The 20,670-nt window shown below is 41.8% G+C and overlaps 1 protein-coding gene across 1 annotated transcript in view; it reads left to right on the top strand.

Annotated features, from left to right (window-relative positions):
- Positions 1–20,670, top strand: part of SORCS3 (sortilin related VPS10 domain containing receptor 3) — a 302,417-nt gene that overhangs the window by 174,785 nt on the left and 106,962 nt on the right. The window contains exon 5 of the mRNA XM_040606476.1: positions 16,882–16,955. Within this exon, the coding sequence (XP_040462410.1) occupies positions 16,882–16,955 (74 nt within the window). The remainder of the gene's footprint in view (positions 1–16,881; positions 16,956–20,670) is intronic.

Below are 20,670 nucleotides of genomic sequence, written 5' to 3'. Positions count from 1 at the left end.
GTCAGCTCACCAGTGACAGAGCTGCAACATTACCCAGACTTCCTAACTTGTGTTCTGTTTTCTTCTCCGTCGGCCCAGGTCGCCCTACAGAAATGTTACAGGGGTTCGTCTTGCAACCTCATCTCCCCACGGGCTTCAGGCTGTGGCAGAACTTCCAGCATGGTTGGGGTGGGGACACCATGTGGGAATTTCACATCAGCAGGTGTTGTAGTCGTAAATGTGCCACAGGGCAGAGAGGGCCCCTCTTTTATATTGTAACACAATACAAAAGTACACTATGTAGCAGTATACTAAAAAGCTCATACAGTTAATTGCAAATAATTTAGCAGCTATTGTGTAACACAGATTTCTGTAATACTGGAAACTGGTATGTGGCCCTAGTTTTCCATTCCATTGCAAATAGGTTTCTGTCTTTCTTGCCTCCCCTTTCTGAGTCACTACAAACCATCTCTGCCAGTTCTTGGTTTCAACAGGGAAATGGACCATGTTGTGATCTAATAGCACACCTGAGATGTTTTTAAAAGATGTGTGCAGTCACATATGTAACAGCTGAAGTTCAGTGTGAGTCCATTGATTTTAGCAGGGAAATGCTGATTTACAACACTGGAAGATCTGGCCTGAAGACATGTATGATGCTCTGTTCTTGCAGAAAACAAGATAGGAATAGTTTACTCCTTCCAGAGTACAGGGTGTTTTGTTCCTAAAACCTGCTTGCTGTGGAATGCAGAGTCCCTGATCTCATCTGACTATGTGCAAGCTATTGCTTATGATAAGGCAACCATTTGTTTCTACTGTTCAACCTTGACATATGAAAATTCACTCTTCTGCCCCCCCCCCCCCCCCCTTTTATTTTTCTTCTGATAGGAACTGCATGTAATTAATATTATTCTGGGGAATAAAGGTGCCAGAGAAACTGCTGTAAGTTCTTTGTCCCCACAGTAGGCACAGATGATTTAAATGCATCATATGCTCAATGGTAACCCAGTGTGTGTTTCAGCTTTTCACGCTCATTGCTTCAGTGGTGAGAAAAGGAGGCCAGTGCCTGGATTTCTGGTCTAGCACCTCAGAACGAGCAATCCCAAGCTTTTCAAAGTCATGAATGTGTCCCTTGAAAGTCATGAGTTGGCAGAGGAAAGGTTAGGAGGATGTTGGAATAGTTTCAGATGTCCTCTCCTGTATTTCTCTTGATGCTTCTGTGACTGAGGAAAGGTTGGGAATCATGTTTTTCAAATGCTTTCTCACAGTTGATAAAACTAGAAGCTTTATCTTTAAAGAAAAAAAAAAAGGCAAAAAAGCCAAGTTTTTCATAATGTCCTGTGTCTAGCACTGCTCTGCTGTGGGCCATTTAGGCTTTGAAGAGAGATATTTAGTCATCATTGCAAATACTACACATCTTCAGCTGCATTTTGGTGTATGTTTCAATCTGGTTTTCCATATAGCTTATCTGGGAGAATACTGGTGACCTTTTTGTATGGGGTGTGCACACAATTGTGTGCATGTGTGAATTTTTGCAGTAGAAGTCCCACAATAGTTTTGTGGCAGTTACAAGAAGTTCTTCCAGTGTAATAAAATGCTTTAGGTTTGTGTTCAATTGATTTTTATAGGACCATGGGTGGCTATAAAACGAAAGTTAGGGTATGATGCAGTAAAATTTTGGCACATCTGAAGTATTGTGAGTATGATAAAAGGAGGAGCTGAGGCACCAAAATGAAGGCTGATATTTTTGAGAGAAGGAGAACTGATAAACAAAGAACAAAAATTAAAGCTTTATAGAAAATCCTTGGGATTCTGTAGTTCAAAAGGAGGAAAACTCGATCCTTCCCACAGCCTCCTACCTTGGGCATCTCATTTCTGCCAGAAGCTCCGTGATCATAAACTGCCTGAATGTAGATTCAGTAGCATTTTATACTTGCAGTGTTCAAGAGACAGCAGAACGTACAAATAAAATGTTAGCAGAATATACTGTACCCAAGGGGGCTTTCCTGACATATAGTTAAGAGAACAATAATGTCATCAAAAGTTTTGCTGCCAAAACAGAATTCTGGTTTTGTCCTCTGTTAGCACACAGCACTTGCTTCAGGCCAGTTATTTCCTCAAATCTCAGTGCAAGTCCACACAAGTTATGCACGCATACCCAGTGACACAAATGTGACAAACATGGAAGTTCTGCTGCAAAATTGAGTCTGATATTCCCTAGCTAGATGAGTTGTGCTTTTTCTCTAGTGATAGCATGGAGAAAGCTCTTTTATTTTTCCTCTGCATTCTTCCCTTATCTTACGAATTACGCTGTACTGTCACTATGAGCATTGGTTAACTTCAGGAATTAAAGTTACATTATATCAAGTTTGGTGACTTGTTGATGACTGTGTTGCCTTGGATTGAATTTGCTTATTGTTGGGTTTCTGGGGTGTCTTTTTTTTTTTCCTTCACCCTGCTCCATACAGTGGATTGAAGGTACCTAGAGTTTGAATTAAATGGGATAAATAGCTTAAATATAGATACCACAGAATGTATAGAAACCTGGAGAGCTGCTGAGAGAGGTTAGATAAGAGCTTCCTTTTTCTTGCATGGTGTGCAATTGCAGATTCATTTATTCCAAAGGTACAATTTTCCACTGTTTGATTGCAGGAACTGGGTTGTGATGGATGAATTGGAGATGACAATGTAAACGGTGTATGCCCGCCAGCCTTAGGGGGATCCCTGAAACATGCGAGTTTCTCATTTGGTGATTTTTCTGGCAGTGATGCCTTAGTGCGGTGACAGTTTCTGCTACAACTGTCAAGCTAAATTGTTCATGATGGTGGCTGGCATTTACAATGATGCTGTTCATTTGGGTTCCTCCTGTAAACAACCATATGCTGCCCTTCGTGCTGGGGTGTAGGTGGTATTGTCAGTCTCCCTTGCACATTTGGCTCAGGTTGAACTGAATCACTTGTGAAGTGCAGGGAGGACACCATCTCTTCTCTTCCACGCGACCACTTGCTGTTGAGGTTGAAGGAAAGGATACTCCTCTGGAGCTTTCCAGATTAGAAACCCCTTCCTACATGTGATCTCTGGCTTGGCTCTGTGTGTGTGTCTGTAGAGGTGGGTGCCTGTGTAATCAGGCTCTGCTTTTGCCTTCAGTACTTGCCTGTTGTCAGTGCATGGATTGCCAGGGAATCTGGCCAATGAGAAATTTGGCTAGCTAGAGCTGAACTGAATTACTCCACAGGATTTTAAGGGCATTATAATAAAAGCAGTACTGGCAAATATCTTCAAGCTAGCAGAGCCCCTGGTGGAGACTAGAGCTGGCTTGGGAGTAGGAGAGTAAGGCTGAAAGGAACTGCGTTTCTTTATTATCTGATATGTTCAAGCTTGCCGAAGCAGGTTTGTTTTGGCACTTGAGGCATCCAGTGAATGAAGACATACAGGTCATTTTGTTTTAAGTTTTAGTTCTCTTTGCTTATTATAGGACAGGATATGACAAGCATGTGGTAATGAAGACAGCCTAACAGAATGAATTGTAGAAGGTGGTACAAGAGCTGGGGTGTTCGAGTGGGAGATATTTACTGAAGCTGAATCTTCAACACTATCAAAAGTGGAATTTTTCTACCTTCTTTTTATAATCATTTTTCTCATATAATTTATTTCACAGTCACAGTTGTCCTGTGGGCTTCATCTGTGTTCTCTTTTGGGGGATACGAGACTCCCAGCAACTTCAGTGGGCCTTCCTCTGGGCCAGTTTGGTCGTTTCTGGTGTTGGTCCCAGGCAGTGTAAAGCATAGGCTGTGTAAACCAGATTTGTCCAGAGAGAAGTTTCTCCCAATGCAGTACCTGTACACTTCCAAAGAAGTGCCCATTCATTCACTGTATCTTCCCAGAAGACATTCAGGAGGGCACTGGGGACATATCCATGACCAAAAGAGTTAGAGGTAGCATGGTGTGTTGTGATAGCCTATAAATGCCTGCTGTAAGGCCCAAGCAGCAGAATCCAGCTAGAGTAAATCCAGTGAAATGCCAATTGTTCTATCCTTCCTGATTTACGGATCTCTTAACCAGCAGAGCTGAGAATATGGCTCTTTGGCCGTTTTGCAGACTACATTGCTATGAAAAGTAATAGACAGCAGCCATAAAATGATTAAAAATTATTATTTGCAATGCTTCTATTGAACTGTCTTAGGAAGTTTATCTAGGAAGGTTCTCTAAGGATTAGAAATGTCTGTGCTTGCCTTCTCACCCATGCCAGCCTTCAAAGATGCCAGTTTCCTTGGTGTTACCATATTTACGTGCCCATTTCCTTGGCATGTAAATGTTACCCTATTTACATACAGTTAGACAGTTTTGTGCTTCCTGTTTGCAATCCCAGGAGAAACTCTTGGAATCTCTCTCTTTGGATCACTTTTGTTATTACCTTTTCCTGACATCCCTCTAAGCTATCTGGCACCTGCATCTGTGATACATTTCTTGGTGTACACATCTTTGTCTCAGACTGGGTGAAACCTATGCCATGGGGAGCAAAGTGCTTAGCTGCTCTGAATGCACAGCACTGGCCTGTGAACCTGCTGGGCTGATGTGCTAATGCCACTGAGGACAGTAAACTCCTCCAGCTTCACAGCTCTGTTATCGTGTGTGCACGCAGAGAGGCTGCAATGATCTCTGGCGGCAGAGAAGGATGGGATCAGAGCAACATTAATTGGAGCAGCCTGTATTTTATTCATTGCCCAGGCACAAGCTTCCTCAATCATCAGAAAGTAGATCTTTTGTATAGCTCAACTTTTGCTTGCCCTGATTTTGGTGCTTATAGGGAATGTGCTTGAAGCAATGGGCCTGTGTGATGCTATTGTTTTCTCTCTTTCCCTGAGGATGATGAGAGCTACTTGTCAGTTTTTGAAATCTGATAAGGTCCTGGCTGAGTTCTTCTCTTAGGAAAGGTGTGATTTAGTGGTCACCTTTGCATCACAAATGCCTGACAGAACCCATAGCCTCAGGCTGAGGGGACACAGTGTCCTGGTAGAGTGAATGGAGTAGAAGAACATGGACAGTTTGTGAGGCTGCTCTGTCTTTGTGAAGAAACAGAGCTGCACAACACCACTGAGAAGCAGGGTGCAGGTCTTGAGTACCTGTGAAGTTTGCTGCTTTTCAGCTGGTGAGATGAGAACTATATGAGGGTGGACACCTACCCTCTGGCAGGGCTGACCCCGAGTGGGAGCAGCTTTGCCTTAAAGCATTTTCACTTGAGAGCTAGATTAGTTTCAGGTGTGTGTCAGCTCAGTGTCTGCAGAGTGATGGGTCATATCACTTGGGAACTCTTGAGCAGCCTCCCTTGCCTGTGAAAATGCTGATGAACAGAAAACTGAAGCTGAATTGGGTGGCAGGGGTGTGTGTGTGTGTTAAATAACATATGTTTTAACCTGGGGCAAAATACGTTGCTTTCATTTTGCCAAAATGACATGTTCTGCTTGAGCACAAACTGGTATTTATTTCTTTCAAGTCATATGAAAATTTTTACATGAAAAACGATTAAATCTCAGAATAAAATGCTGTTCTAAATGCAGTTTCAAACCCTTTTCATTAATGCCCATATATACACTTTCAGAAAAGTCTTTTCCACATAAAGAAATGACTCAGCAAAATTTTGCATGAAACTGGAAGGTGGTTTGGTGGCGTAAAATCTTTCTTTCACTAGTGTTGGAAAAAACCTTCTTCCATTAAATCCTTCTCCGTGTAATATAGAGGTTACCCTACAGGTAGTGCCACAGGGTTTATAAAGGAGGAGAGGAAGAGCCAGGCAAGTGATTGCAGCTTTATGTCCCACTCTGGCTAATGGCTGAGCCTCTCTTGCTTCGCCCATTGTAGTCTTATGCTCAATAAACATGAAAGATTGGTCTGTAATAGCAACGAATGTAGCCAGACACTTGCACTGTAATTAAAGGCATATATCAAACAATAAAGCACATTTGAATGAAAAATCTTCCCATTAGATATGTGGCTCCCATTTATTTCCCCTTATTGTTAAACTTTTGGAGTATAAGCGTTGATGGAGTGTAAGGAGGGGTGCAGTGCAGAGCTCCCTGGAGCAAAAAAGATTTTCGTCTTGGGCTGGGAAGGAAAGGAGCTCCTTGTTGCAGGCTGACCTGCATGGCACCACTGGCTGTAGCCATGCGGTTGGTGGATCCATTTAGCACAGTCCTTCGATTAAAAACCACCTAATGATTTTTAAGCTCAGAAGAAGCTGGGCAAGGGGACCAGCCTGGCTTGGAGAGAGAAAAGCCAGCACCCATTGGAGCTCATTCAGTCTTTTGTCACTCTTAAAGAGCTGATCCTAGGGAAAAAGGGAGTGATGCAGCAGCCCGGGACAACTGGAACAACCTGCAACCCTCTGCCTCTGGCTGAGCCTTTTGGTTGTCAGTGGAAGAAATCCTGGTAAAGGCATCTCCTGGTGCACCTGGTAGCAGGAGACAGCTCTGCCATCTCCACCCCATTCCAATCTCTTCACAGTCCCAGTACTGTGCCCTGTTCTGCATCCCTTCCCCTTTCTGTGTCTAGTCTCACCCCCTGCTCTGCATTACTGATGTGGGGAAACTGTCCCCTGCATGGTACTTTGCTTTCCTTGTCTGTTATGTCTCAATCCCTTCTCAGACACTGGAAGTAGGTTTTTTTGGTTTCTGGGGTTTTTTTCCCCCTCCTTTTATGTCTTTAGGTTTCAATAAGGCTTGTTAACAAAATGCTCATCAGAAGGGGGTCAGTGACAAAATATTGCTCAATTTTAACCCTTTCCAAGAGTCTAGAAGTGATTTTAAAGTGGTTAAAGTATCACAAAGAAAGGAATAAACAAGCAATCCAGAAAGTTAGCCTTCCCTCAGAATGGCATTTCTATTTATAGTACCTTTTTCAAGCTGCTAAAGCTAAATTACTTAGAAATGATTGACATGTGTTTTGACTGACCAAAGTGAACATGTTTTTTCCCCCGGATTTTAAGTTTAAGGAAAAAAATCTGAAAGTAATACTTTTCATCTCTGTTCCAAGCCAGTCCAGCATTTATGGAGGTGGGGAGAAAGCTGGAAAAAGAGAGACTGGTTTTTACCCAGGACTGAAACATGCTTTAGCTTCTTTATTGATACTCATTTAGGCCACAGTTCCTGTTACAGCTGTGTCTAGGCTTCCTGTTCTGCTATAAACCAGTCGCGCAGTAGAAAAGAAAAAGATAGGCTGTACTCTCAGCAGAAATGGCAAATCTTGGGCTGGGTATGCTCAGTAACAATTAGGATTAAGAGGAATTAAAATATGAAGGTTTTTGAGTGGACTTTTTTTTTTCTTCATTGCTTTAATCCACTTTCCTTTTTCTTGGAGAGGAAGTGGAGAAGCAGAGAGGCAAGCCTTGCTTTGAGCCTCAAGTTTAAGCAAACTGTGCTGCTGTGAGTGGACCCATCAAGTGAAATATTTTTTTTTAACTGTAAAACCATGAAATATGATATCAGTGCATTGTCTTAATCTACCTGGTTTCTTTATGAGCCAGGTCTGGGTTGAGCTGTACAATTACAACATGAAGTCAAACATTTCCAACATGTCTGGGCTTTGTGCAGAAGATCCATGACCAGTTTCTTATAGTAGTGGCACACAGTCTGAGTTTCTTCTGTCTGAAGACCTACTTTTGCCACACAGCATGTGAAATATTTCAGTATTAGATTTTAAAGTGCAAAGAGAACTTCCCAGCTTCCAATGCTTCTCCCCTGCTTCCCTCTCTGTATGACACAAATTATGGAAATGCATTTAGTATTTAATTTCTGTGTAGACCAGTTTCTCATTAAAACAGTTTGTTTGTAGCGCCCCTTCTACTGTACATCATCTGTAGGGAAATGAGCAACTTTGGTGAGTCTCAGAAATGCAGCAGTCTGTGGACACGTTCTCCTTCCATGCCTAGGACAATCTGGCGGTACCATGCTAGAGAAGAACCTTGTGCTATGATGAAGTGTCTTGATGCAACCTTTAATCACCTGGAAAGAAAACCAGAGCAGAAAGATAAACTGGTTCATTTGTTTTCATTACAATTACTAGTTTTTACAACTCTGTGTAAACAAAGCCCATAAACGTGGTGCTGGTAAACTTCTTTCTCCTAAGAAATCTTTTGGCTTGAGAAGTGGGATTTATTTTTAGGTTCTTCAGTGTGCAACTGTCAAGGATGCCTTACCTGAATTGTGATTTCCAGCAGCTTGTGGCAAGAGAAGAGAGCAAGATGCTCTTCTCTAAATGTCCAGAAGCACTTACAAGCTTCAGATCTTGGTTCCTCTGGAGCCCCAGCAAAACAAGGTGGCAAAGACAAGTATTCCCTGGGAGAAGATAAAAGGAACAAGCACAGATTATTTAGTTGGTTTTGAGTTGGTCCTCAGCTTGACGATTACATTAGCCTGTGTCCCCTGATGGTAGCTGCTTGACAGAAGGCCCAGAATGCAGGGGATGGTGGAACAGAGGGTTCGGAGGAAAGCCATGAATCTTTGATTGCAGCTTATTTCCTACTGTGGTTAATAAAGCCCTTTCCATGGCCAGGGTTGCTCCTGACCCAGTTTCAGATACCCAGCTGAATCATGTTAGACCTGATTCCTGTCCCTATTATGCTGCAAGTAACATGTCCCGCCTCGAGGGAGAACCTGAGAAAGGGGGCTGCATAGACTCCACAGCTTAAACATCACGCTGATGCTGTGAGAGAGAGAGAGGTGTCTATCTGTCCTCAAAAAAGGAGGGATGGAAGATAGGTAAGGAAGGTAAGATGAAAGATGTGTTATAGAAGCAGGGTGTGTTTCTGTAGTACTAGCTGCTGTCTTTATGGCTACTCCAAATCTATCCCCTCTGTCATTTTATCCAGTTCTTCTTGAATCTGTTGCCTTCTGTTGCTCTGTTCTGGCAAGGCTTTGCAGTCTGCTCTGCTCCCAAAGGCACACCATGCCAGTGCCTGAGGGCAGCTGGTGGTTGCAGGATTGTTGTAGGGGGTCTGCACTAGTGGATTTAGCAAGTTTAGTGCTACAAAAAGGAGGAAAGCAACAATTCTATGACCTCTGAAATAATAATAAAAAAATAATAATAAAGAGAACTGGCTTTTCGGTTGTGGGCATTGGTTGGAAATCTTTGGGTCAGTCTTGGCTATTTGGGAGTTTACTATCCCAAGTTGAATTCCTTGGGGATTTGGGGATCTGATTACTATTTGTGTGAATGAGGAGTTATGTGTACATAGTGCCTTGGGGATTCAGCTGGAGCTGAATGAAAAACACACCATTTTCAAATGATGAAACAATAAAACAGGAAAAAAAAAAGAAGGAATAATTTGGCAGTTTTGTTGAATTTAGCACAGAAATTCCAGTGGAGATCATGAATCTGACTGTCAGTAGTAGTTTACAGTGCTTGAAGAGGGATAGGTGTTATTTTAGAATTAAATGAAAGAATACAAGATAACAGGGAGAAATGCAATTATTATTAATATCCTTTTACTTGCTGGAACAGTTACCTTCTACAGTGCAGACTCCTTTGTTTTTGTTTTGTTTGTTTGTTTTGTTTTGTTGGGTTTTGGTTTTTGTTTGGTTTTGTTGCTAATATGGGCAACCTTATTAAATCCTTCCTATGCTTAATTTTAGGTGTGGAAAAAAGATCTGTCTTTGCAGTGGGTGAAGTAAGGACCATCCATTTATTTTATACAGAGTATAGTTCCAAGATCTTACAAAATGTTTCTGCTGCGGTACTCAGCTGCTCAGTGTAGCTTTAGAAAAAATGTTGATGTTGTCATCTCCTGAAACATTTTAACTGCAGTTTGAATTTGTTGCTGTGGTGGGTTGACACTGACTGAATGCCAGGTACCCACCAAAGCCACTCTATCACTCCCCCTCCTCAACTGGCCAGGGGAGAGAAAATAAAACTAAAGGCTTGTGGGTGGAGATAAGGACAGGGAGATCACTCAGCTGTTACTGTCGTGGGCAAAACAGACTCGACTAGGAGAAAAATAGTTTATTTTATTACCAACCAAATCAGAATAGGATAATGAGAAATAAAACCAAAACCTGAAACACCTTCCCCCCACCCCTCCCTTTTTGCCCGGCCCAACGTCACACACACACACACACACACACACACCCATGTCTCCCATGAGGCTGGGGCTGGGTCAGTCCCTCACAGCTGTCCCTGCTGCTCCTGCCCCCTCAGGGGGCTCCTCACACTCTGCCCTGCCCCGGTGCGGGGCCGGGAGACAGTTCTCCATGAACAGTTCTCCAAGTCCTTCCCACAGGCTGCAGTTCTTTGTGAACTGCCCAGGTGTGGGGCTCTCCCTGGGCTGCAGGTGGGATCTGCTCCGCCGTGGGCCTCCATGGGCTGAGGGGGGGTCTGCTCCACCGCGGGCTGCCAGGGAATCTTTCTCTGGTGCCTGGAGCCCCCCCAGCCTTCCTGCACTGCCCTGGGGGGCTGCAGAGCTGTTGCTGTCACATACTCTCAGTCCTTTCTCTGGCTCAAATTGTGCATGTATTTTTCGCCTTTCTTAAATACATGGTCCCAGAGGCACTACCACTGTCTCTGATGGGCTCAGCCTTGCTCAGCAGTGGGTCGATCTTGGAGCTGGTTGGTATTGGCTCTATCAGACATTGGGGAAGCTTCTAGCAGCTTCTCACAGAATACAATCCTGTAACCCCCCCCCCAAAAAAAAAAAACCCCAAAACAACTTGCCATGCAAACCTAATACAGTTGCATATGTCTCTCTCCTTTCATGTCGAGTCATCTCTGGCTGTTGTCAGACATGTCTTCTCTGTTTTGTATTCTCAAGGCTGAAAAGCATTTTGAGTTTTTCCTCCAGTTCATTTTTGTTCTAGGAATGAATTTTCTGACATGTTAAAGGTGGCAGCTTCTTTTTTAATTTCATCTGTAACACAGAAGTGTAGAGAAAAAGACACACCTTGCAATTTTCTGAGTGGTTTACAACTTTTTTCTCAGTTTGGAGGCTCTAAGTTTTTTGCAGTGGTCATGGTCATTTTCCCTCTGTAGAGAAAATGTAAGACCCTGCAACAGACTTGCTTTTCTGAGTTACTCTTTGCAGACCGCTTGCACACAGTCCAATTTCCTACAGAAACACTGACCTAATTTTATTTTTCTTCTGTCCCAGTTTGATTTTTTGGCAGGAACCCTCCACAAATCTTGTAGTTTTTTCCCACCAGCTCTGGCTGAGAAGGTGTTAGTTTGCTTTTGTGCTTTTCTGGGATCAGAGCCATCTTTTCACGTAAGCAATCCAAGATACTGCTCAGGATCATGCTCTTCTGAGGACATGGCAGGCCAGGATAATCTGCCTCTCCTCTTCCATCATGTCACCATGTGTCAGGTGCTGCCCAGTAATTACCTCTAGGCTGACTCTCACCCTGCTGGATTGATATGAATACATCTTTCCATCATCAGCTGGATGTATTGTCTGAGGGAAGTATAATTTTGTGTGTAATAAATTAATTGTTCCTTTAAGTGCATATAGTCCAGCTGTTCTTCCTCACTTTATCTGATGCCATTATTTGCACCCCAGGGGCTGGTAGACAAGGAACTATTGAGATTCTCACCAGATGTTTGCTCAGGCCAATAGGCCTGATTTCATAGCAACAAAGGGTATTTGATTTTATTTGGCTGTAAGCCTTTTCTGTATGCTCCTGATGCCTTAATTCTTCCGTGTTTGAGCACAAAAGTTTATAAATATCAAAGCGCTCTGAATTTCTTTAGTCTGTTGTCTATTGCTTTTCAATTTATATGTGACACCTTCAGCGTGCTTGCTGTGGTAAATCGTACCCAGCTGGCCTTCTTCAGCTTGCCCTGAATCTTCAGTCTCCTGCCTGCTTCCCCTATGAAGATCAGGCAGGTAAACCTGGGAGCAGGGAGCCTAACATCTCAGCTACATCATCTGTTTATGGTGGGGTTATGTTCTTCTGCAATAGTTACTGTGGATTTGTGTCTATGGAGAGAAATGGAGGCTTCTAAGGCATGAATAATAAGCAGTTTTAGAAATGTATCATACTATAAGAATTGTACTTTAGAAGTGCTTGTTTCGAGCCTGTTTCTTGCCTGTCTCTAAATGAGCTTTGGTGACTAGCTTGGGCATGGATGACTAACATCAGGGGGTTGTGTCTTCCTGTGGTTTCCATGTTTTTCCTTCATTGCTCATTCTTCTACCCTCTCTCCATAAGCTGAATTTAAGCAGGCCAGTTTTTCATGCTGCTCCAGTTCTGAGAATTTTGACTTCTGCAGTAAAATTGCTCTTTTGTATTTTTTTGCTAGCTCTCATTGGCAAAATAAACAAACCCCCCAAACCAAATTACCCCAGCCCCAAACTGGATCATCCAAGCCAGCCAGCAGGATGTGTCACCCTAGGAGTTTTTACTGAAGAATTGCAGCAGCATGGAGACATGTTTCATATGCAATGCTGTGGTGCATGCATGTGTGTATAACTCCTTCCTTTCTACCTGTAGTTCTGGCTGTGTTTATGGCATGTTGTGCCTGTTTGTGGCATAGAATCTGACACCAAAGATAAACCTCGCTCTTTAAGGGGCTTGCTGCTTACCTCAGAAACAGTGCCAATGTTAAAGTATTGCAAGTGTTCTTAGAGTTTGAAGAAGAAGCATTCTGCCTGTGGTATGTACGTTACTTGTGATTCAGATTGTGCTGACTAATAGAAGTGTAATTTAAGGTTCTGGCCTGTGGTGAAATAAACTTGCACAGCGCTTGGGCTGCCAAGGTCTTTCCTCACACAGATTGTGTGCTCTTGGTAAAACACAAGACTGTGTTGGTGGATGTGATAAGTCTGGTGCTACAATCCTTGAGTGTGTGGAGTATTGTGTTGCTGTTTGGAAAAACATTTGCTATTTACCTTCTTGATGGCACAGCCTTTTCTGGTTTTAATGGTAGATCTAACTAGGCTTCTGAGCATAGGCAGATTTATCCCAGTGGTCAGTACCCGTTCTCAAAGATTGCACCTGTACTGCTTAGCTGGGATGACCTCAAAGCCAGGTTTGAAAGAAGAGCTGCTCTTGGATCCTGCTAGTGTGACTGGGTGATACTTTAGGTGCTTCATCAGGCCTGAGAGCTCATTAAAAGGTGTATTTATCTGACATGCAATGCTGGCTCCTTCACCTATCTGAATCCCATCTGCCCTGTGGCAGTGTTGCGTACAAGTCTTCAGGCAAGGAGGAATTCTAGGGTCATGCCTAGTAAAAAATCCCTGCTGTCTGCTGTGAGGGTAGGTGTAATTCATCAGCGTCATTCAGGTAGGCTCAATAGGTAATTTCAACATTGTGTGTTTGTCCTCAAAAGCACCTCAACTTTCAGGAGGTTCCTGGAACCTATCTGCCTGAAACAGTGCAGAGGCTGCTGGCATCAGCTGAGTGCTGTGACTGTGTTTGCTACGGTGCCTCTGTGGTATGTGCAGGATTCTGAATGATTTTTTTGTGTTAAAAAATGTATTTTGTCACCCTTGCCTTGAGCCAGGACTTTGTCCTTCTGTTTTGGGTCCTGCTTCTGAATTGCTCCTTAGTCAATTCCTCTGCATGCTACTTTTCAGCTGGCACAAGACCAGTCTGTACAAAAATAAAGACCCATAATGGTCTTAATTTTTCATTCATCAGAGCAGGTCAAATAACACAAGGAAGTTGCAGAAAGGGCATGCCTTCACAGTACACCCTTACAGTTCACTGAAGTCCATCCCTCTTGAACCAATGTGTTGGATTACTCTTAGTGGTGTAAATGCCAGAGATTACTTGTCACTAAAGAGCCGAAGTAGAGCTTTAAAAAGGGAAAATCTTGCCACCAAGCAAACCTCATTTCTTTTCATCGCTTAGTATTCAGCCTTAGGACAAATTAATCTCTGTTGAAATCTGTTGTACTTGCCATTAAATTTGTTGTCTTTTCTAAAAGCGTCTCTTCTCCCATGAAGGGAGATCAGCAGAAAGAGTGTGTGTGTGTCTATGTGTGTGTGTATATATATATGTATTTTCAATTTGAATGCATACTAGAAAACTCCTTATTGTATGTTTTATTTAGTAATTCAACATTAACCTTTACATTTTCATCTGTAAATATTATAAAAATGAGCTGGGCCAGAAAAACCTTTCAGGAATTTGTTCTGTCATACAGCTCTAAGACTCAATTATCTGGTTAAAATTCAAAGTAGACTCCTAGAATAAGTAGATGAATAAATAAATAAAAGTTCTTGAAATGAGTAATATCCTCCTCATCTCTTTATTTGAAACCACCTAAAGGTTGCAAGTTGAATTTAATCCTTCTATCATCAGTCAGCCTGAGCTTTAATAGAAAGGAGGGAGGAAAAAGGTGCTCAGTAGCTGTCTCTGGTTTTTAACTTGATAGAGAGAAGGATGCTCCCTGAATGAGACACTGCTGGAGAGATGAGTAGTTAGAAAGAGACTGTGCTTCATACCATTAAGCTATCTGTAGCTACAGCTAATGCAGATGCAAAAGAAAAGGAAATGCTAGGGGCAAAAGATAAGAGAGAGTCTAAGGAAATTGATATATTTTGCTAATCCTTTCCTTTCATGGTGAGAACGGTTAATCTGCTGCAGACTACAATAAGGATGCTAGTCTTACTTGCAGTTGCTTGTGAACATGAGTTAACTGAGGCTAAACTGCCTGGAGCCTGTGATTTGTACAACACTGGTTAAATCTGCAAGTCATAGCTGCAGTCAGGAAATGGAAAGGGTAGCCAAGTTGTGTGGTGCAACTGATGGAACTCAGTCTGTGTGCAGAGGTCCTTATATGTGTAAAACCATATCAAATGACTCAAGAAATATTGCTGGCAGGCGCCATGGTAAAGTCAAGGCAGAGTTGTAGCACTGTAGAGGTTTGACTCTTGGAGCGTGGATTTTCAATTATTGTTTCTAAAAATCCAGATGTTCCTTCAGAGGGTAGTTATCTTAATGTTGATGTTGACTTCATAAGCATTTCCTTGAATTTGGAAAAGGAATTTTCTTTCTCTGGCTCTTTTAATAAAAAAAAAAATATTTTTTTTTATTTTGTATCTACAGAGAATTCCTTTTGTGGCAGAGGATTCTCTACCGTATTTTTTAAGACTCTCACTGTGACTAGTTGACCAGAAAAGCAGAGGAAGCCTGGATAACGTGGGCTTTTAATGTAGTATCTTACCTTATCTAGTGACAGTGCTGAAGAAATACAGCCAAATCAGAAAATTCAGATCATGTTTGATCTCCTGAAGTGATGTTGGTTGGAGTGAAGTCTGCATAACTGAAGCCCATTTTGACATGAAAACTGGAAGGTGCCTGCTTCCATGTCTTTTCCACTGATGTGCTTTATTCACTGGCTGCTTGAGCTGTCATTGGCAGAAACTGGATTTCCCGTTGGCATAAATGCAAAGGACTGATTCTTTTGTCTTTACACATACCAGTTGCCTTAGATACTTGATGGGGTCTGAATTTCAGTTTTTGAGCTTCCTTTTGTTAGCTGTACAGTGGTTTGGTTGTGTAGTTGAGTACAAACAGTAAGAAATAATCAGCTGCCTCAGGCTTTGGACACTGCTCAAACAGCCCTTTCCAGTCACCTTTGTAAATTATTCCATGGTCCAGCTCTGATGTGGCTGCTGGATCTCTGTGCGGTCAAAGATACTGCCCATTCAAGAAACTTTAATATTCAATGTGAGCACATATTATCTTCCCAGTCACACTTAGCCATCCATCATAGCTGTGCCATACATAGTACACATCACTAGGTTGTGAACTTTTCTAATCTGAACAGGGACCTCTGATTTGTAAATCCAGTTACTCAAAATCAAATCAAATGCAGAACCTTTACTCAAATGATATAATTTTCCCATTTAGGACCTAAACTTGGATATTACAAACATTTAAGTTTTTCAGCTCTGTTATCTACCTCCTTAGCCTGCACCCAACCCTTGTTTTATTGAACAAGAATTTATTTGAGATGAAATTTATTTGAAATCCTGTTCAAAACACTGCCTGCTATTTATTTCTCTGTGATCTAGTTGTAAGCAGCATAGTTATTTCTCAAAGTTGTAGTTTTTTGTTGTTTTTTTTTTTTTTTTTTCCTGAAGAACCATACTTGCTCAGAGTTGGAGAAAAGCTTACACATGCTTTGATTACGAGTAAGTGGATTGAGGGTAATAAATTAGTTCTATAGAGCATGGTGTTTGTGGTATGAAGCAAACCTATGTCTGAGACTTAGTGTGGACTTGCATGGAAATTTGGTCATGCTACAGCTGAGCCATTTGTTAGCCAGAAAGACTCAAAACGATCATTATATTGAAAGTTTGTCTTTCAAGAAGAGCCACTTCACTATCTTTAATGTTTAACTAATGAACAGATTGATTTCTAACTTGTCTCAAAATTTAGACCTTGTTCTGAATGTAGAAGTTGTAAATTAGGAACAATTTCCTATTCTTTCCCACACAGAAGAGAGATGTAAACCACACCATAAAAATGAATCACAGCAGGACCTTGAGTACAGAGTCACTACCTACCACATCATGGTCACTGTTAACTAATCTAATTTGCCTCTCATTCTATTTAATGTTGGGAATTTACATATCAATTACCTGCTTCCTGTTGGGCTGAAAAAGCAAAGGGGGCTGCCAGATTTGTCATATGGCAGCTGAAGTGAAAGTGTTGACAGCTGAAATCAGGAAGCACAAAAATGTTTGAAAAGTTTCTGGAAGAGCCAACCTGTTTTTGAGGCTCAGGAGCTCAGTTTGGTTTAAATGTGAGGGGAGGAGATTGCTTAACTACCCTTCCCTGGCAGCAAGGCTGATCAATAATTGTGCATGACAATACATGCCTGTTCTGTAATCTGAGCTGATTTCAATAGCTGGCAGTACTTCCTCTTCTTCCTCAGAGTTTATACTTCTCTCTCTCTGTCTTTCAGCTGTACAGCTCCATGGACTTTGGAAGAAAATGGCAGCTCATACATGAGCGGGTCACTCCAAACAGATTTTACTGGTGAGTTATGCCCTCAGGCTTCCCTTGCTTTGTGCAGGTCATGGAGGGGAGAATGGCATCTAACTTGGAGGTGTTGGTTGCTTTACCTGAACATTAAGTATACCCTTGTTCTTGGTCATTGTCAATGTTGTATGTGTAGTTCATAGCACATATTTTGCAGTGCTATAGTCTCCATGTCTGCCTGATAACAATAGTGTCTCGTACAGATGAGTACAAGTCTTTTGATAATTGTAAAACTTCTGCGTCTTTGTTATGTACCTACTTACAGAGAAAACCTGCCCAGTGCTTCAGTGACAAAGCTATGATCATTAGACCTCCTATTTTTCAACCCTTATGTGAACTACTTTAGCCTAGAACACAGTCTTTGTGCAGAGCCAGCCACTCTGACCAGTTTCCTTATGCAACCATTGGGAGAAAGGATGACTCAGACTCTGCTTTGAATCACTCTCAGAGGAGCCAGTTCCTTTCTACCGACTGGTGAGAGCCCAGGATCTGCAAACAGTTTGCTAAAAATCTGCTTTGTACTATCTTCCTTTCCATTTCCCGAGCGTCAGCCTCCAAAATTGGGAGAGTGTCTTAAAAGCAGATGATTAAACAAATTTAGTTCCTATCTCCAGGCTCCTCCATTTCAGATGCCACTTCTACAAACTTTTCTCTACCATGTGAAGACCCAAGAATTGACTTTTGAGAAAAAAAAGAAAACCCAGCAACACCTTTCTTTAGTTGAATCTAGGATCTGTGGCTTTAATCAGATTCTTAACACTGTACTTATTACATGCCAGGCGATGGTATGTGTGTGAATGCGTAGAATTGCTGATTTACAGAATCTGTGAATAGTTAAAAGAAGTGCCTGGTCCTTAAGGTCAAAGCAGACTGTGATATTAAGGAACCAGAGACTCTTATTCTGAACGGTTAAAATTAAAAAGGGCTTGGATGACGTAAGAATTGACTCCAAATTGCAAAATATGATGTATATATCTTAGAGTCAAATTTTCATAGGAATTATTGCACATAATTAAAAGTACCTGGAATCCAGGCCCAAAATGTCTATAGACTGGATTTGAAATATTTCCACACCTTGCTGTGGAGATGGACACCTCATGGGATTTTCAGGTTATGTATGTTCTGCAAATATCTCCGAACAGCCTTAGACTCCCACATTTAAAATATAGCTTTATTGCACCAGGTCTGGAGATTTCCTTTAGTGTGCCTGTGGATTTTGGACAGTGTAAGGTTTTTGAACATTGAGGAAAGGAAGTTGTAAGGCTCCTAATTCAAACAGACCTGCAAAATATATTGAAGGTCTAGAACCTTGTCTGACTGTGTTACTGTTTCACATTTCCATACTGAAGAAAAGGTGGTTATGATCTCCTGGTTGTGGTGGCAGGTGGCTGATTGACTTAACTATCCAAAATCCTTTGATTTCACTATTCATGGTAGGTGTACATCTCAAAGGTGAGTGTAGATCCTCTCTAGGTATATCCTTCTGTGGAGTAGAATAGCTGGTCCTATGGGATGATTGTACCCTAGCCTTCAAGTAGCACAACTACAACTGAGCTTAGGGGAGAGGCTTTCTTGGAGAAAAAAAGTGGAAGGGCTGAGCTAACAGGAACAAAGCAGAATCTCTTTCTAAAGGAGAGGCCGTATTATTATGGTTTGTTTTCTACTATCATATGAAGATGGTTAATGGAAATTGCTGTTTGTCTACTTGTAACTCAAACTTGTATATTGTTTTCCACAATCTACCTCATTTTTCATACAATCTTTTGGCTGCGTAGTTTGAATGCTGGTTTTTAACACTGCATTCTATAATGCCTCTGTTTCAAGTGTCTCTTTCTCCTAGAAAACGTAGGAATTTTCTGTAGTTAAAACTGGTATGGCATAGACCTCGAAATCTTTATTCCACTCAGAAACAGTAGGATCCCATTGGCAGTAAACTTTCCAAGAGAGTGAATTATGCTTTTCCCAGAGTGAGAGAGATTTGAACCAATTTGTAGTGCAGGGGTCAGAGGTGTTGAAATTTTGCAATGTAATAACTCTCCTTAGCTATCTGATACCTTTCTTTTTTCCTTCCTTTCTTTTTAAAGCTGCAAACTGTGATGGCTTACAAGCTCTGGCTTGTAAGATGTATACAGAAAAAGAAATGCAAGGAGAGTGCTTTAACCTTGGTATTTTGGTGATTTCTTTTTATTAGGCTATGAAAGAGGGAGAGAGTGGGTATAGCTATAAGTTTCAAAGGGGTTTGATCCGCTACTGTGTAGAGTTCATCAGCCTGTCAAATACTACATTATTGAACCTGGTAATTAAAACTTCCAGGAATGGTGGAATAATAATGATAAGGAGGTGCCAAAATCGGTGGTAAGCTGCTCATTTGTGCTGCTCTGCATTGTTTATTAGTAGGGGTCAGGTAAGCATCGTTCATCAAATGTGACAGTCCTTCATCTGATTTGAATGCAGCTGACTTTATCTGAGGTAGACTTTGTTGCATCTTTTTGCCTTCAAAGCATGACTTTCATCTCTCAGGCTGCCATGAGTGGACTTGTGAAGACTATAATCTTCACCTGGTTCATGGGATCAGTCAGCTTGACAGGGAGAGGTCTTATTTTTCTCTCTGAGATCTTTCCAAATGATTATACCTTCCCTGAGAGAACTCAGATATAGAGACTTTAAGACCAAGAGAAAATAGTGCTTGCATCAGAACTCATGAGGTTGGGATGTGAATTTTCACTCAGCAAAGTAAGATCTATCTGTTAGTCAGGGACACACAAGTCACTCTGTGCATTTTGCTGTAGCTTTAGTAGGCAGCATCTGGGATGGCTCCCCATTGGTCAAAAATGAAGTCTAATCTCCAGTCCTGGTCTGTGGCTTTGTATCCTGGCTCTTGTCTTCACCTTCTTTCCTTAGTCCCAGATGGTGTTGCTAATCACTGGGTTGTAGGTGTGTTCTCATCCTCTATGGATGTCACATATTGTGCAGTTTATGGGACATCTCTCCTCAGTTCCTGCAGCCAGCTCAAAGTTTGTGCATGAGCTGAGATTCACCTCTGGGCCACTCATAGTTATAAAAGCTAGGATTTGATATCTCTGCTTCTGTAGTAGTGATTCATTTGTTAGCTACACCCACTGATGGCAGCAGCAGAGCTTGAACAGAATGTGTTACTTGATGTGAGTACAGGCATCCAAATTTGGCTCCCACATGCCTTGGCCTCAGAGATTTTAATAACTCAGGATCCTGTAAGACTGGAAATAGGAGCTTACGCTAATGTGATACAGAAATTCCCTGATCACTCATCACTCTGAAATTACTCACGCTAACTGGAACCAGCATGGGTGCAAAGTTAGTTAAAGACCTACTCAATGTTCTTTTCTTTTAAAACACATTTCTGCAGCTCCCTCTGGGCCCTGTTCATTTTTTCTCACTGTAGCTTAGACACCTGTGATGTCATGTGGAGGGATATAAAAATTACAGTCCATATTTTGTACTGTAGAAATGTTGGGGAAGTTTTCTCATCTGGAAAACACATGGTGTGTTCTGTGCTGACTAAATACTGTCCCTGTTCAGATGAGGACTTGAGTTGTTCTTAGGTTGTTTTACTGCCTCTACTTTCCCTGTGGTGGGACAGCAGGACTAAGCAGGTGGGCAGGACAGTTTGATTAATGGAGCATTCACCAAGCCTTGTTCAGCACCTTGCTGGACCACAGCTTTTCCATGTCAT

This window comes from Falco naumanni, chromosome 9 (genome assembly GCF_017639655.2).
Source record: "Falco naumanni isolate bFalNau1 chromosome 9, bFalNau1.pat, whole genome shotgun sequence".
In the NCBI taxonomy this organism is placed as follows: Eukaryota; Metazoa; Chordata; class Aves; order Falconiformes; family Falconidae; genus Falco; species Falco naumanni.
The sequence above is the reverse complement of the archived record's forward strand: the minus strand, read 5'-3'. Positions and strand labels throughout refer to the sequence as shown.